Source organism: Eurosta solidaginis, chromosome 3 (assembly GCF_040869045.1).
Source record: "Eurosta solidaginis isolate ZX-2024a chromosome 3, ASM4086904v1, whole genome shotgun sequence".
In the NCBI taxonomy this organism is placed as follows: Eukaryota; Metazoa; Arthropoda; class Insecta; order Diptera; family Tephritidae; genus Eurosta; species Eurosta solidaginis.
Genome location: NC_090321.1, coordinates 131,689,839 through 131,704,446, shown reverse-complemented (window position 1 = coordinate 131,704,446; position 14,608 = coordinate 131,689,839). Strand labels below are relative to the sequence as shown.

At 35.2% G+C, this 14,608-nt stretch overlaps 1 protein-coding gene across 12 annotated transcripts in view; it reads left to right on the top strand.

Annotated features, from left to right (window-relative positions):
* Positions 1-14,608, top strand: part of shot (dystonin-like protein short stop) — a 1,374,398-nt gene that overhangs the window by 731,625 nt on the left and 628,165 nt on the right. For 9 of the 12 annotated variants that reach the window (XM_067773043.1, XM_067773038.1, XM_067773034.1 and 6 more), the window contains 2 exons: positions 7,295-7,378; positions 10,135-10,356. The exons of 2 other annotated variants lie outside the window; for them this stretch is intronic. In XM_067773043.1, coding sequence (XP_067629144.1) covers positions 7,295-7,378; positions 10,135-10,356 — 306 coding nt within the window. The remainder of the gene's footprint in view (positions 1-7,294; positions 7,379-10,134; positions 10,357-14,608) is intronic. One more of the 12 variants, XM_067773039.1, reaches the window with a different exon arrangement.

Here is a 14,608-nt window from a genome sequence, read left to right as displayed (position 1 = left end):
ATCAACATCTACATCCCTCGTGCCACCTGCTGCCCCAGTGGATACCGCCCTAATATTAGTGCGTTACTGACTGGCGACAATCGCATTATCTTAGGCGATTTCAATGCCCATCACGACCTATGGCATTCAAATTTGCACGCGGACGTGGTGCAAAGGTGAGATGTTGGCGGATCACAATATACGGAGACGCCCCCACTCGTATGGTTCGTCAGATATATCAATCGTGAGCGCAGGACTCGTAAGCTGCATCAACTGGCAGCCGATGGTTACATTGGCATCCGACCACCTGCCAATACTTATCTCGCTCGAGCGTACCGCCGACTTCATCGTCTCTGAAAAACGCACTTTCATAAACATTAAAAAAGAAAAGTGGGAAGGATATAAATCCTTTACAGACAGCCGCTTTGCTGCTCTCCCTATCCCGGTTGATGCTCGCCAAGGGGAGCGTGCTTTCCGCAAGGTCATTGCATCCGCTGCGGCTCGCTTTATTCCCGCCGGAAGAATTCCCGAAATTCGGCCTCACTTTCCGGCGGAGGCCACAAATTTAGCGAGAGAACGTGACCTCATACGACAGCTCGATCCCGGCGACCCCCAAATAAGGGACATAAATCAACACATCAGATTGCATGTGAATGAACACAAGGGGCGAAATGGGAGGAGCAAATGGGTAAGCTTTGGTCCACCGTAAAGTCCCTATCGAATCCGTCCAAGCACAGCGACAAAATTTCCATCGCCTTTGGCGATAAAGTGCTGTCGGATGCGAAAAAATGCTCGAGCGCATTCTACCGACAATATATAATGCATTCTACGGTTGACAAAGCTAGACGGAGGGCCGGAGGGTTTTAAATATTTAGCACATGTCTTCAACCTGTCTCTTTCCACCTTTGTCATTCCCGAAAAATGAAAAATGCCCAAGGTGGTCCCGCTACTAAAGCCTGGGAAACCAGCTAACATAGGAGATTCATATCGCCCGATATTTCTCCTATCGCCAGTAGCCAAGACGCTTGAAGCCATTTTACTGCCCTATTTCAAGGCAAATTTGCCACTAGCCTCTCATCAGCATGGCTTTAGAAAATAAATTGCGGTTTAAATCAAAAATCCCACCATAGAACAGTACTCGTTGCGCTAGACCTATCAAAAGCTTTTGATACGCTCAACCATGGCACGTTACTGCAAGACCTGGAAGGGTCTACCCTTCCCCCAAGTCTTAAAAGGTGGACCGCAAATTATCTGGGTGGACGGCAGGCATCGGTGCAATTTCGAAACGAAACATCTAAGCCAAGGAGAGTTAAACAAGTGGTGCCACAGGGTGGTGTCCTATCCCACTTTTGTTTAACTTCTACATATCAAAGCTACCTTCGCCTAAACAGGCGTCGGACCTCTTTGTCGGGAATTGCCCGGTGAATCCAGTATTCAAAGAGCAATACCCTAAACTTGCGGAAGAGGAACGCACACTCCCTAGGGAAACGCGAGTCACTCTAGCCCAATTTCGATCTGGATACTGTAACAGGTTAAACTCTTACCTATCCAGAATCAACCTCGACATACAAAATGTATGCCCTGCTTGTAATGTGTCCACACATGACCCCAACCATTTCTTCAGTTGTAATATGGAACCAACGCCTCTAACACCTCTATCGTTATGGTCCACCCCTGTTGAAACAGCAAGTTTCTTCGGACTCCCGTTAGAAGACATTGATGACAATTTGTGATTGGTCAGACCTATTGGATGGGGTGAAGACCTGCTACAACAACAACAACAACAGTAAATAGAATGAGAAATAATAGGCAATTAAATAAAATAAAAAATAAATAAATGTAAGGCGCGATAACCTCCGAAGAGATCTAAGGCCGAGCTTCTCTTCCAATTTGCGTCGTGCTCCTCTTGATTTTCGCTATAAATTGGCCGGACGGGACCTATATGTTTTATGCCGACTCCGAACGGCTGAGTTTTCACTGAGAGCTTTTCATGGTACAAATACACTCGGAGCACTTGCCAAACACTGCCGAGGGGCGACCCCGCTTAGAAAAATTTTCTTTTAATTGAAAAACCTTATTTCTAAAATTTTGGTGTTGCTTTGCCCGGGGTTCGAACCCAGGGCATACGGTGTGGTAGGCGGAGCACGCTACCATCACACCACGGTGGCCGCCAGTCATTTAATTGGGCAATTAAATAAAGACTAAAAACTTGAAAATGTAATAATTAAAAAAAATTTTTTTAAGATAAACGGTTTTATTGAAAACAATACTTACATTATGTAATAACGACCCGGACCCGCGCGCATCTTGCGCAACAAATATAAAATTCTCATATCAAATATCAACAGAAATCAGCTGCTCAATCAATCAAACATCTATAAACTTACATGCGCTTGGGCTGCCACATGGCGAATGTTAGCAACTGCCGGTAATGCAGTGTTAGTTCTAATCAAGTATTCACAATAGTGCCATAGTACAAATAGATTTCTTTGTGTGCTCACAATCGTTTATTTTTAACAAATTGTTTTAATAAAATATAGGTAAACAAAAGCACTACGACTAATAATGCCCAAAGCTCGCTAATACCACGAATCCCCATCTTTAGAACCAAAACTTTATTTATGGATTTGGAAATAAGAGCGAACAAAGGACCTGTACGTAAAAACAGCAATTAGAAATAATATATAAGATAATACGAAAAGCCAAGGCGTTGATCAGACAATTAAATAAAAGCGTTAGATGCGTCAAATTTCTATTTCTAAGACCAACTGAACCTTAATCAGGTTATGCTACGCCTCCCTTTTTTAGAAATTTCATGAGCCCAACGCTTTTATTTAATTGTCCCATAAACGCCCTATCGTATGAGGAGTGTGATGACTAGTACCTAGGACCTACCTAATTATTTTCCAGCTTTTTATATTATTATTACTTAATGTAAGTATTGTTTGCAATTAAAACCGTTTAAAAATTTTTTTTTTGTATAAATTAAGCGGGGGTTGCCATTATTGCTTTTAACTGTATGAAAACATTTATTTGAAGCAATTTATAATTTATTTAATAATTTGGAAAAAAATTTAAACAATGTGACATCAGGACAGACAAGGCCACAGCTGTTTCGATTATACCTTTGTGACGGACTTGTTCCTTTGGTTTTCCGGGGTAAGTCCCAGTCCGTCCAGGGTTCCTGAAAAAATATATAAAATCCCTATCGGTTCTTCAAAATGACTGTTATTAATTTCATAAATAAAACGTTATAAATGTTTATTAGATCAAATTCTACTTCTACTCCTAGCTTATCCCTTGCTTTGTAAGAGGTGACTGAGGTAATAAAACCCTCGGCCAACCTCTGCAGTCGAATGGAGTAAAAAGATTCCAGACGAATATACTTTAAGCACAAATGAAGTCAAAACCTTCAGGTGTGCTCTTGGTCGGTAGTCATAAAACTTACCGACTCGTATGTCTGTCTCCTAATCTCTGAATTTCAATGCAAATTCGTCGCCCTTATATACTAATTTTGCACGCAGGCAAACGGTTCCTTTATAATAACAATTTGCATTTAATAATATTAATAATATATTACAACAGTTATTCCGGTGAATATTTCTTTTCATAAATTTCCATGCACCATAATACTCCTCGTTGAATACAATGTATTTGCATTTGCCCCAATGCCGTATTTTCCAGCCTTCGCTTTACCTATTGCAGATTCTTCAAACTATTATAAAAATATTCTTTAGCAGAAAATTAGCCACCCACTTCAGTGCCCTAGAAATTAGACAGAGAATTCAACCGTATACAAACCATATGACAAAGCTTGAATTGCTTTCTCCCAAAAAACTTCAATTTTGAGTTAATCTGTTCAGTTTTCCATCAAAAAAACAAATTTTATACAACTGTTAACGGCTACAGCCTAGAAGTGTTAACTTATGAATAACACATGCATTAGTTTCATGTCCGAATCAGTTTTAGCAAGCGTAAAATATGCTATGGTTTTTTTGTTTAGGCCAACGTCCCACCTTATTTCTATACCCTCCTGTGTTTGCGATTCTTTTAAATTTTTATCGTATTCTGTTTCTAGGCGCACAAGTGGACCAAAAACTTTTTCGTATTGATAACCATCTTCATAACGCAATAGCACTTGTGATGGTTCAGTATCTATACCTGGCTTCTCTAAATCCTGAAATGTTGCATCAATATTTTCCTTCCATAATGCCTCTAATTTGTTTATTTGTGCTGCTGATATTAGGCACCTTTACCAACCACGGCAAAAACGAACGATCAGTTATAAGTGGCTTCCATTGTTCTTGATCCCAATTCATATCTTTCAAAGAGTTTTGCGCTGCACATGGTTGACTAAAATTTAAATTTATTCGTTTAAATACACCTTTTAATATTTACTCCATTTTCAGCTTACCGGCATAACAACACTACAATAGATTCAGCCTGTGCTGGAATGAATCCTAATACAAATATATTACGTACGCCACACGAGTAACATTTTAGTTCTGTTTCTCCAAGTGGACCTTCAGAATGTAGGGTGACTTCCCTATGTTTAGCCCTCGACGAAATATTAACAATTTGGGATCCAGATGTGCTTCCACGCCCATTGCAAAACCATTTTTTGCAATTATTGCACATCACTTCGTCGTGGAAATTGTTGTTGCACAAGTTTGCTTTGTTCCGTTCGCCGTTTCCACAATTTCTATGCAGAAAAAGCACACTTTTCGCCCTTATTTACCACTATCTGTTGACGAGAAATTTTTTTCGTTGTGCAGTTCTTAAGACAACTTTCCCTATTTTTCGATAATAGCTGGCAAACTTTTGTAAAGGTATATCTTTTCCAATTTTCGAGAAAATTATTTCTTTTTGTATCCAATAAACTTTTTTACTCAGTCGGAAAGTAAAGAACACAGATGAGTAGTGATGAACGATATTTCACTATCGATGATTGCATCCCCGCTACCACTATTAGTATTAGCATTTCATGCTGAAGGAAAATCGCCAATCGCTATAATCGCTATTGGCGATATTCTGCCAGAGGTGATTGTCATTCAAAAGAATCAAATGAAAGAAAATCGTCAATCACTGATATATTTGGATTGCAATAGCTATAGCTATTAGCGATTTGTCAATAGCGGCGATGAAATCACCAATAGCGAAATATCGTTCCATCACTATTCCGCAACCTTCTTGCGATGAATATCGTTTGAGATAAAGCGTACGATATTTCCAATGTATTTTTTACTCCCCTAACACCCCAAAACACACAAACGTCTCACCAAGTACTCGCTGGCACTGAAACTGATTTAGGAGCCGAAAATAGGCGCATCCCTGGCCTATTGTATTTGACTATTGTAGGTTTGTACGTAGGTTCGTTGTCACTTGATTCTGATGCTGCGTTAGCTTTGCTCAATGCTTTCGACTTATGCTTTACGGCAGAGCCGGCCAAAAGTTGCACATTGTGCAATTTGAGTTCGTATTTTCACACAGACACTAACGATGAGCGATCACGATCGTTTGCTTTCGCTTGTCATTCACTAAAATCAACAGTGAATGCAAAAGGAAAAGTCCATGCTACTTTTTGGGCACGTAATAAAAACAATATGCAGCAAGGTTAAAGTGACTTTTAATACGTTTTAGTTAGTATTATTAAGTTCCTTTGAACATACATATTAATATTGACAATTTAAATATTAATAATGAATAATAATTAATTAATTATTAATAAATATTGACAATTTAATATAAGTAACTTTTTATACGTTCTACTTAGTTTTATTAATTTTTATACATTTTTTTTATTGAATAACTTTATGTTTTGAAAATATATATTTCTATCTTTACATTTACTTTGTTTTATAGTTCTTTCTTAATGAAAAAGTGATTTTTTAAAGTAAATTTTGCATTGAAGAAACACCATACCTTCTTTTATAAAAAAATTTTATCTGGCTAGCTCGACCTCCGCGTTCTTAGTTATATGAATATAAGTAAATATTGTTAGGATTAACTTGAAATCAAATAACCAGAGTACTTTTTAATTTCGAACTTCACAGTCCACATTTTCTTTTAACACACTGTGGGGAGTTGTCACTCAATTTTTACACACACTTATGCAATTGTTTTAGGATTTGTGTGGCCGGCTCTGCTTTAACGTGTTCGTTGCTATGTCGTATGCTAATGCGTAAATATGTATACCAAATTCCCAATCAGTAGCTGCGCTTATTTTTGGCGACTTGCTGCTGATCTCCGTTCACTCAAATTATTATGTATGTTGTATTTGTAGCTGGGTGCATTAGATTGCGCGCGTACACAGAGTTGGTTGACCGATGCATTTTTATGTTTTGTGTGTGTCCACTTCTTCTCCAAATGCTTGGTGTACATTAGGATGACCCTATATTTAAAATTTATGTGGGCGGAAATGTAAATATTATGCTTGCGTGCAAAAGTGCGCAAGTATAATTTGTAGTTAAATTCAGTAATTAATAATTCAATATACGGCAGAATATATATAATTCATAAAGGTATATGTACATTTGGGGTACTTCCTAGAAATGTATAAATAATAAATTCAAATATTACATTGAGAAATGTATGTTTAAAAATGTATCTGTATGTATATGTTGTGAGGGTACAAACCCCTCGGTTTTGGGGTCCTCACACTTTGTAAATCTATTCAAAGCCTTTTCTCCCGGGAGTGTTAACACTTCAACCATCGTACGATGCGGGTTCAAATCCCACTCCCGATAGAAAAGGTTTTGAAGAGATTTACAAGGTATAATCGAAACAGCTGTCACCTTGTCAGTCCTGATGTCACGTTTAAATTTTTCCCTAATTATTAAAAAAATTAAAAAAAAATTTGTAATTATTTTATTAGAACTTGAAACATTTGCTTACCTAGAATGTTCATCCGCCTCACTGTGCGGAGTATACACGGATCATCCGAATTAAGTGGTCTCTGCCGTTCTAAATATATAATAATTATCCCACAACATTTAGATTTAGTGTAGTCGTTGAATACATTATGCCTTAAATTGAGCTATGTGCATCTATGGTTTGAGTCTACGAATAACAAGCTAAGCAATAATATATTTAAATTGAATTACACCTTTAGTTTCTATACCATCACTTGAACCATTCGTATATTAACCCTTAAAAAAATTAAACTGTATATCTATAGAATTGTTTGAATATCACATTTGCTTAAACCAACAATATTTTATTATAATATGTAGTATTGTATGTAATTATAAAAACATTCCCATTGTATAAAAATTGCTCCAATTAATCCACCAATCAATAATTGTAAATCGACCAGAAATTATTGGGATCTGCAGTAGAACGGAAGCCTAAAATCGAAAATGTCAGCACGAATGGAGGACGTCTAATACGGGAAGCGAAGGTAATATATTCAAAATCATATAATAATGTATATTCTTTCTCTTGTTTTAGAATTAAAATCTTAGTGTTGCGGAGAAAAAAAACAAAAGACTATCGAGGGCAAGATTGTGCACCTTATGTTAAAATCAGCCATATCTTTTGAAAGCATATGGCTTACAAACAAATATCCTGTTGCACAGTCAAAAGTGATAACATTTTTTTTAAATCGACTCCATTTACGTACTATATAAGCCTGTTAAAACGTTTAATAAGTATAGCTATAATTATAACTCAAAACTCAATATAGGAAGGCTTCATTAATGATAAGCCTGAATTTATTAATTGACTTGTGGTTGGTAAAATGCGCAATTCAGTATTTTTGTTTTTGATCTAGTTATTATATAACATTATTAGTCATACATTCACATGACATAAGTGAGAGTCATCTTATTTGATACAGTCACAAAAATAATCTTTCTTTCCTTTTGATTAAAAAAAGATATTAAAAAAAAAAAAAAATAAAGCGCATGGTAATATTAGCATTGTTTGTTATTTAAAAAATCATTTCTAGTACTAGACGTTTGCTATTCAGTCCTTACAAACAAACAAGTAATGAAAAGGTAGTATATTTAACATGAGAAGCGTATATGATGCAGCAATAAAAGAATGAAACAAAAACGAATTCTTGAATTTATAAGTAAACTCAGTACTTTGTCTGGTAACATTTTTGCGAGATAACTGATTTTAGACGATCCTCTATTGAACACTGACAAGTTTAGTTAAATGCGGTGAAATTATTGACCTTTCTTCGAGAAGTGCTTCTTTGAGGTTTTATTTGCTAGAAATATGGCGTTTTTGGATATTTTTTTCTAGTAGGGACCATAAATTGTCATTGACATTTAAGTGAGGAGACTGCGCTGGTGGTTCCATTACGTGGGGACAATTCCATATCAACCACTGCTGCACAATTCCTAATTTATGTTTTGGGTCATTGTCTTGATAAAATCTAAAGTTGCTCCGTAGACCCAGTTTTTCAGCACTTTGAGCAAGTGTTCTTTTAGAATGTTAAGGTACGTGTTCTTATCCATGATTTCATCTATAAAAACAAGGTTTTCAACACCCCAAATCAGCCATACAAGCCCAAACCATAACACTCCCACCGCCGTGTTTCACAGACGCACGTAAATTCTTCGTATCAAGTTGTTTGTTGGGCTTACGCCAAACCATCGACCTTCCGTCCGACCCAAATATATTACACTTGAACTCGTCAGAAAATATTACAGTATTCCAAAATCCTTCAAAACGTAATTTTTGGCGAATTTCAAACGAGTAACCTTATTTTTTGAATTATTGAACGGCTTTTTGAGGGAAACTCGACCATGAAAATCATGTGATCGTGAGATACGGTGGATTCTTGATGCACTACATTCCGTCCCAAGAAAGTTTTTCACTTCATTAGCTAATTTTTGTGCCGACAATTTGGAATTTTCACAAATTTTTCTAACGATATATCGTTCGTCAGTTTGTGTAAATATTTTATCTGGCGCTTCTCTACCCTTGTTTTTTACACGCTTTTCTTTTAAAAACTTTTCGATTATGGGCTGAATTGTAGACGAGGAATATTTACCATTTCAGCTACTGAACGCTGACTTTTCCCGTTCTTCAAGTGGTGAGTTACCAACTCTCGTTGTTCTGCACTGGTGCGTCATCCCATTTTTTAAAAATTAGTTTTTTTTAGTAAGCAAATTTCTCATTCACGAAAAAAATAATAATTTTAGGAATAGAGTAATTGTTTAACCAACAAAGTCAAAGCAACGTGGTAACTAACATTAAAAGCTGAGTGCATCAAATAAACTGCTCATACCATATATACTGGTTTTTCATTATTTATTGGTTAGCAAGGATTAAGTGAGAAGTTTTTAATATATGACATGTTTTTCGGTAGAAAACAATGCTATTTTTATTAATTCTATTGATTTTTTCAAATATCTTTTTTGGTTCAAAAGATATGAGCGTTTAAATGTTATTTTTGTGGCTGCATCAAATAAGGTGACACTCACTGGTAGTCATACACATTTTCAGCAGTATAGAAAAATAAGTTAATTCATCCGTGTAGACTATTTCAGTCTATTTCCCAAGTCAATAATAATGGGTTTTCAAGAATGTAAAATTAAGGAACAAGAATGAAGTTTTTATAGGAATATACGCATGTGGAATTAAAGAAAATAGAAGTTAAATGTAAAAACAGGGCATACAAATACCTAACCTATCGCTCCCGATTTTTTTAGCCTTATTGAGTACACTTCGTTCGGTTTCAGTCGGAATTTGTCATCCTTAGTTGTTTTCCTGCAATAAATTTCAGCAATGTTATATATGCCAGTTATTTAGGATATTATGTATGCCTACATACCCACATATAAGCTTATTAACTATTAGTATTTTGATATATGTAGTAGGAAAAGAAGTTTTCTTTAAAAGTATATAATCTAGCAGACACTTACACAAATCCTAACTTACCTACATACATAGCTTTGGCAAATTTTTCTTAATTTAAAAATTATTTATTGTAAATAACTATGCAGTCACATACATACTTATGTATGTATACATTGGCTTGAATATATGATAAAAATATTATAAAAATACTAATGTTATTATCTATGGTTTATATTTTAATAAATTTAACATTTTAACTCCAATTTAACGTATAACAAACGGAAAATTCTGTAAAAATAACTAATACGTCTAAAACAAAAAAATAACTGAAATAAAAATCAGATATATAATGGTAAATGTATGCGCTTCGTGGATTGGATTGCTGAAGTAAGTCCTTCATTTACATGCCCTCAACGAATTCTTCGGCCTATGGAAAACGACCCAGGTGCTGCAGAGTACTATAGTCAATCTTTGGGTAATTTAAATAATAAATATAACCAACTATTAGAACTACTATCTCAGCGATTAAAAACAGCTAGAGAAGTGAATGGAAAAAATAGCAAGGTAAGTTAAAAAAAAAAACTATACTATATTGCATATCAGGCCATATACCCGAATATATCGTAATCTACAAAGCCAAATTTTTCGAAATAGTTTTTTTTTTACTTCCCCCTACAATGGTTGAGTAAATTATACAACAGTAATGTTGTTTTAAGCAGTAGCAAGTAAGGCAAAGTGCAAAAAAGGAAAAGACAGTTTTTTCAGCCTGTGACGAGCCGTATTTAAACTCTGTCATTAAATGATTATTTTATGATCACGTTGACATTAAAATTTTACTTACGATTTATGTACGACACATTCGAACATATGGCTCAATAATTATGTATATATCACACACCTATGTAGATCAAAACAGCGAACAACTAAAAAATATCAAAATGTTCATTAAAAGCAAAAGAAAAGTTATTGGGGTTCCCAATACAATTTTTAGCTTTTTTAAAGCTCTCTCTGGGTGAGTAGTTAACTAGTATTTGAATAGAATAGATCCAGTAGTATTTGAAAATTTCATATTGAGGACTTAGGTCCCTATTAATCTAGGTGTGTGATATTATACCCTTTTAAGTGGCATGAGTCTACGGTTATATACATAATTTTTAATCCTTATTTGACACTCTGCTCATGAAAGTGAAAAATTAGACAAAAACCAGAAAACGCTATGACGTTTAGGTGTTTATCTTGAAAATAAATCTGCTGGAATTGAAATTCGAACTGATCGCTTTCAGAAAATCTGCAAATTCGTACGCACATTACTTACTAAAGGGTCGGTAGTTTTCAAAATTTCTTCGTGCTTATGGGATCCCTGGGAATATAAATAATAATAAATACATTACGCGATATAACTCCGAAGAGATCTAGCCAAAACTTCGTGCTTATGGAATCCCTGGGAATATAAATAAAATTAAATACATTACAAAACTTCGTTTCGAATTAGCGACGTGCTACTCCTTTGCCCACGGGGTGGGACTTACATGTTTTATACCAACTCCGAAGCTTTTCATAGCAAAAATGGACTTGAAACGTTCGCCAAACCACTGCCAAGCGGCAACACCGATAAAAAAGATGTTTGGTTCTCATTACAAAAAAAGTCTAAAGATTTTGATTCTGCTTTTTTCCGGGCCTTGGGCCCAGGACCCTAATACGCTACCACCACACTAAATAAGCTGTTTATATATTTAAACTTATATCATTGTATGCATATGGAGAGTTAAATATCGACCCCTTTGCGCGAAATCAGCGTGAGGGACAAAAGGCAAATTTCAGATATTTCCGTAATATAGTTAACCTCATTTTTTTTTTTGTTGAAAAACTATTGAGTTTGCGAAAAAAATAAAATTTTGCTTTTACGATAACTTCGTTTTAAACGTTTATAGTGTGTTTGAATAATAAACCAAGGAATTATATTACAAAAAGACATATATTTATATATTATTCATTCCACATTTTTGTATTTTTACTCATACGGTCGCCGCAAACCCTACATATTGTAACGAATTTACTGCAAAGCCTCTTATTTGCAACCTTCTGCTAAGTTCGAATCACTAAACTGTTGAATAAATAACTCCAATATTTAATAATGCAAAATGGCCTTTATTCAAATACTTCACAATAAATAACTCTACTATTGCTTGACAGATAGCGTGCTTAATCGAAACTGATTGATAGCTTAAGTGAAACTGAATTCTCGCGCCTCTACTGTCGCGGCCTTTTATACTTTTTGATTTCTCGTTGTATACTTCCATTCCAGAACTTACTAGTTAGTTATCAGCTACAAAATCACCAGCCACAACTATGTTTATAGCTTCTCATATGCGCGTGAGTAATACTTGCACAAATTATTGCCCTCTCTTGTGGCCACCTCGGATAAGATATATGCATGTGTTTGTGCGTTGCTTCTCCTCTGCGTCTACGTACATATGTGTAGACGCAATTATTGATTCGTTTATGTAGATACATAATGATTGATTTATGGATGTGCATGATATCACTGTTTAGCATCGGCTTAGAGATGACAGTACCCCTTAGTGTTGCTAATATTCGTACCAATATCAAAATAATGTATGGGGTAAAGTATATCAACCACTTAAAAAGCTTCACCGCTTAATTTCACTTAAGTTCGCTCCTAAATAAAGTATATCAACCATTCCACTTAAAAAGCTTCATCGCTTCGATTTCAATGAAATTTGGTGAAATTGCTGTGCTATATAGTAGTGTTAATTTCACTTAAGTTCGCTCCTAAATTTTGGACGGTTACGGAGATATAAGCGTCTGAATTCTCAATTTTTTTTGTGGAAGCCTTTTTTCTATAAATCATAAGTCGTGTAATTGGCTTTCTAAGAAGAAATGAATAAAACGGTTTCTAAAGCATTTTTTCCATTCTTTGCGAAGATATTTCTATATCTTTTTCTTCAAGAACTGATTTTAAAGACATTTTAAAAATTATTATATTAAAGAAATCGCGTGCCAAAATAAAATAGGTTTAATTTTAAAGGAAAAATATCAAGCTTTTACTTAAAAACAAAAATAAAAATATGAAAAATGCCCCTCTTTGAAAAAAATTAAAAAAAAAAAAAATTTTTTTATAAAATTTGACTTAAAATTTTTCTAAAATTTTTTTTTATATTTATATTCGAAAAGAATGGAAAAAATACGTTAGAAACCGTTTTATTCATTTCTTCTTAGAAAGCCAATTACACGACATGATTTATAGAAAAAAGGCTTCCACAAAAAAAATTGAGAATTCAGACGCTTATATCTCCGTAACCGTCCAAAATTTAGGAGCGAACTTAAGTGAAATTAACACTACTATATAGTACAGCAATTTCACCAAATTTCATTGAAATCGAAGCGATGAAGCTTTTTAAGTGGAATGGTTGATATACTTTACCCCGTATGTATTATATTCTTATTAATACAGTTAAGAGGCTCTGAAACTACACGACTAATTTAGTTTGTTGTGGCTTTTTCCTGGGTTTACATATAATATACTTTATTCTTGATTTTTGATAGCCTTGTAAGTATTCGTTATTGTAAAACTTTATATGAGCTAAAATGCCATAGTTAAATAAAACCCAACATTTAAAATTGTATTTTAGTTTTTAATTCGTCAATAATTCGATTTCAGTCTGAAATCAAATATGTGTGCGTTTTACAATTTTAGAAATACATCCTCAATACAAAAGTCCAACGTGTAACCCAGAAAATTCGTAAAAATATGGGAAGTGGATATTCATACGGCAAATGTTTATTATTATCCAGGATAATGAAAAAAAAAACATACACACAAAAGACAATTTCTGAGCGGATTTTGAAGTAGCGGCTCAAGTTTTTGCAAAAGCGGAACTTTTTTCGTCTTTTTTGATCTACTTTATCCATTTTTATTCTGTTGCCAGAGGAAAGAACTGGAAAGGTTATACTAGGTTGAACTGGGTTACCCGCGAGGACGTCATATAGACTGAATGAGTTCATAGTGCCACAGGAAGTTTGTTTGACCACCAAACTGAAAATCCCGTGTATCGCCATGTCTGTTATTTATGCAGCTTTGCACAAATTGTGGCCCTAAGCGCTCCCTCGAAGCGTAGGTACGGAATTAGGTAGTCTGTACAACCAGAAATTGTTGACGCTATACTGCTATGACAGTATGGTCTGCGCTCAAGCTGCTCTGGGGCACCGAGCTTAATTGCAGTCTAGTATGCATGAATATATTTACGCTGCGCGAAAATTTCTATAAGTGAAAATTGTTACCTTCATACATATATGCTTCCCCTTCTTCTGATTCCAATCTGCGGGGTGGACTGGAAAAATTTCTTGGTTGGAGCGTCTTCATCCATTCGCAAAACATGATCTAGACAGCGAAGCCTTTGGGCTTTGATTCGCTGCATTGTATTCATATCTACTTAAAGCTCTTACAGCTCATCGTTATACATCCTTCGATACTCCTCCTCATTCGATACTCGCCGTCGGTATCATGGACAGGACCATAAATCTTCCGGAGAACTCTTCACTCGAACCCTTAAAGAGCCATCTCATCTTCTCTCGCCTCCGTCGAGCTATTCATCAGACAAGTATGATGAGCGACTTGTAGAGCATACATTTTGTTCGTGTTGTTGCGGATATACACATGGGCAAAATGATAGGAGTGCATTGCTTTTGTTCTCTATCTTTATATTTTGCAACTCAGATATTAATTCTTTAAGCCAAAGTTTTATTAATAAACGGTATATTCACCTTATCTAATATCTAATATATATTATAAATG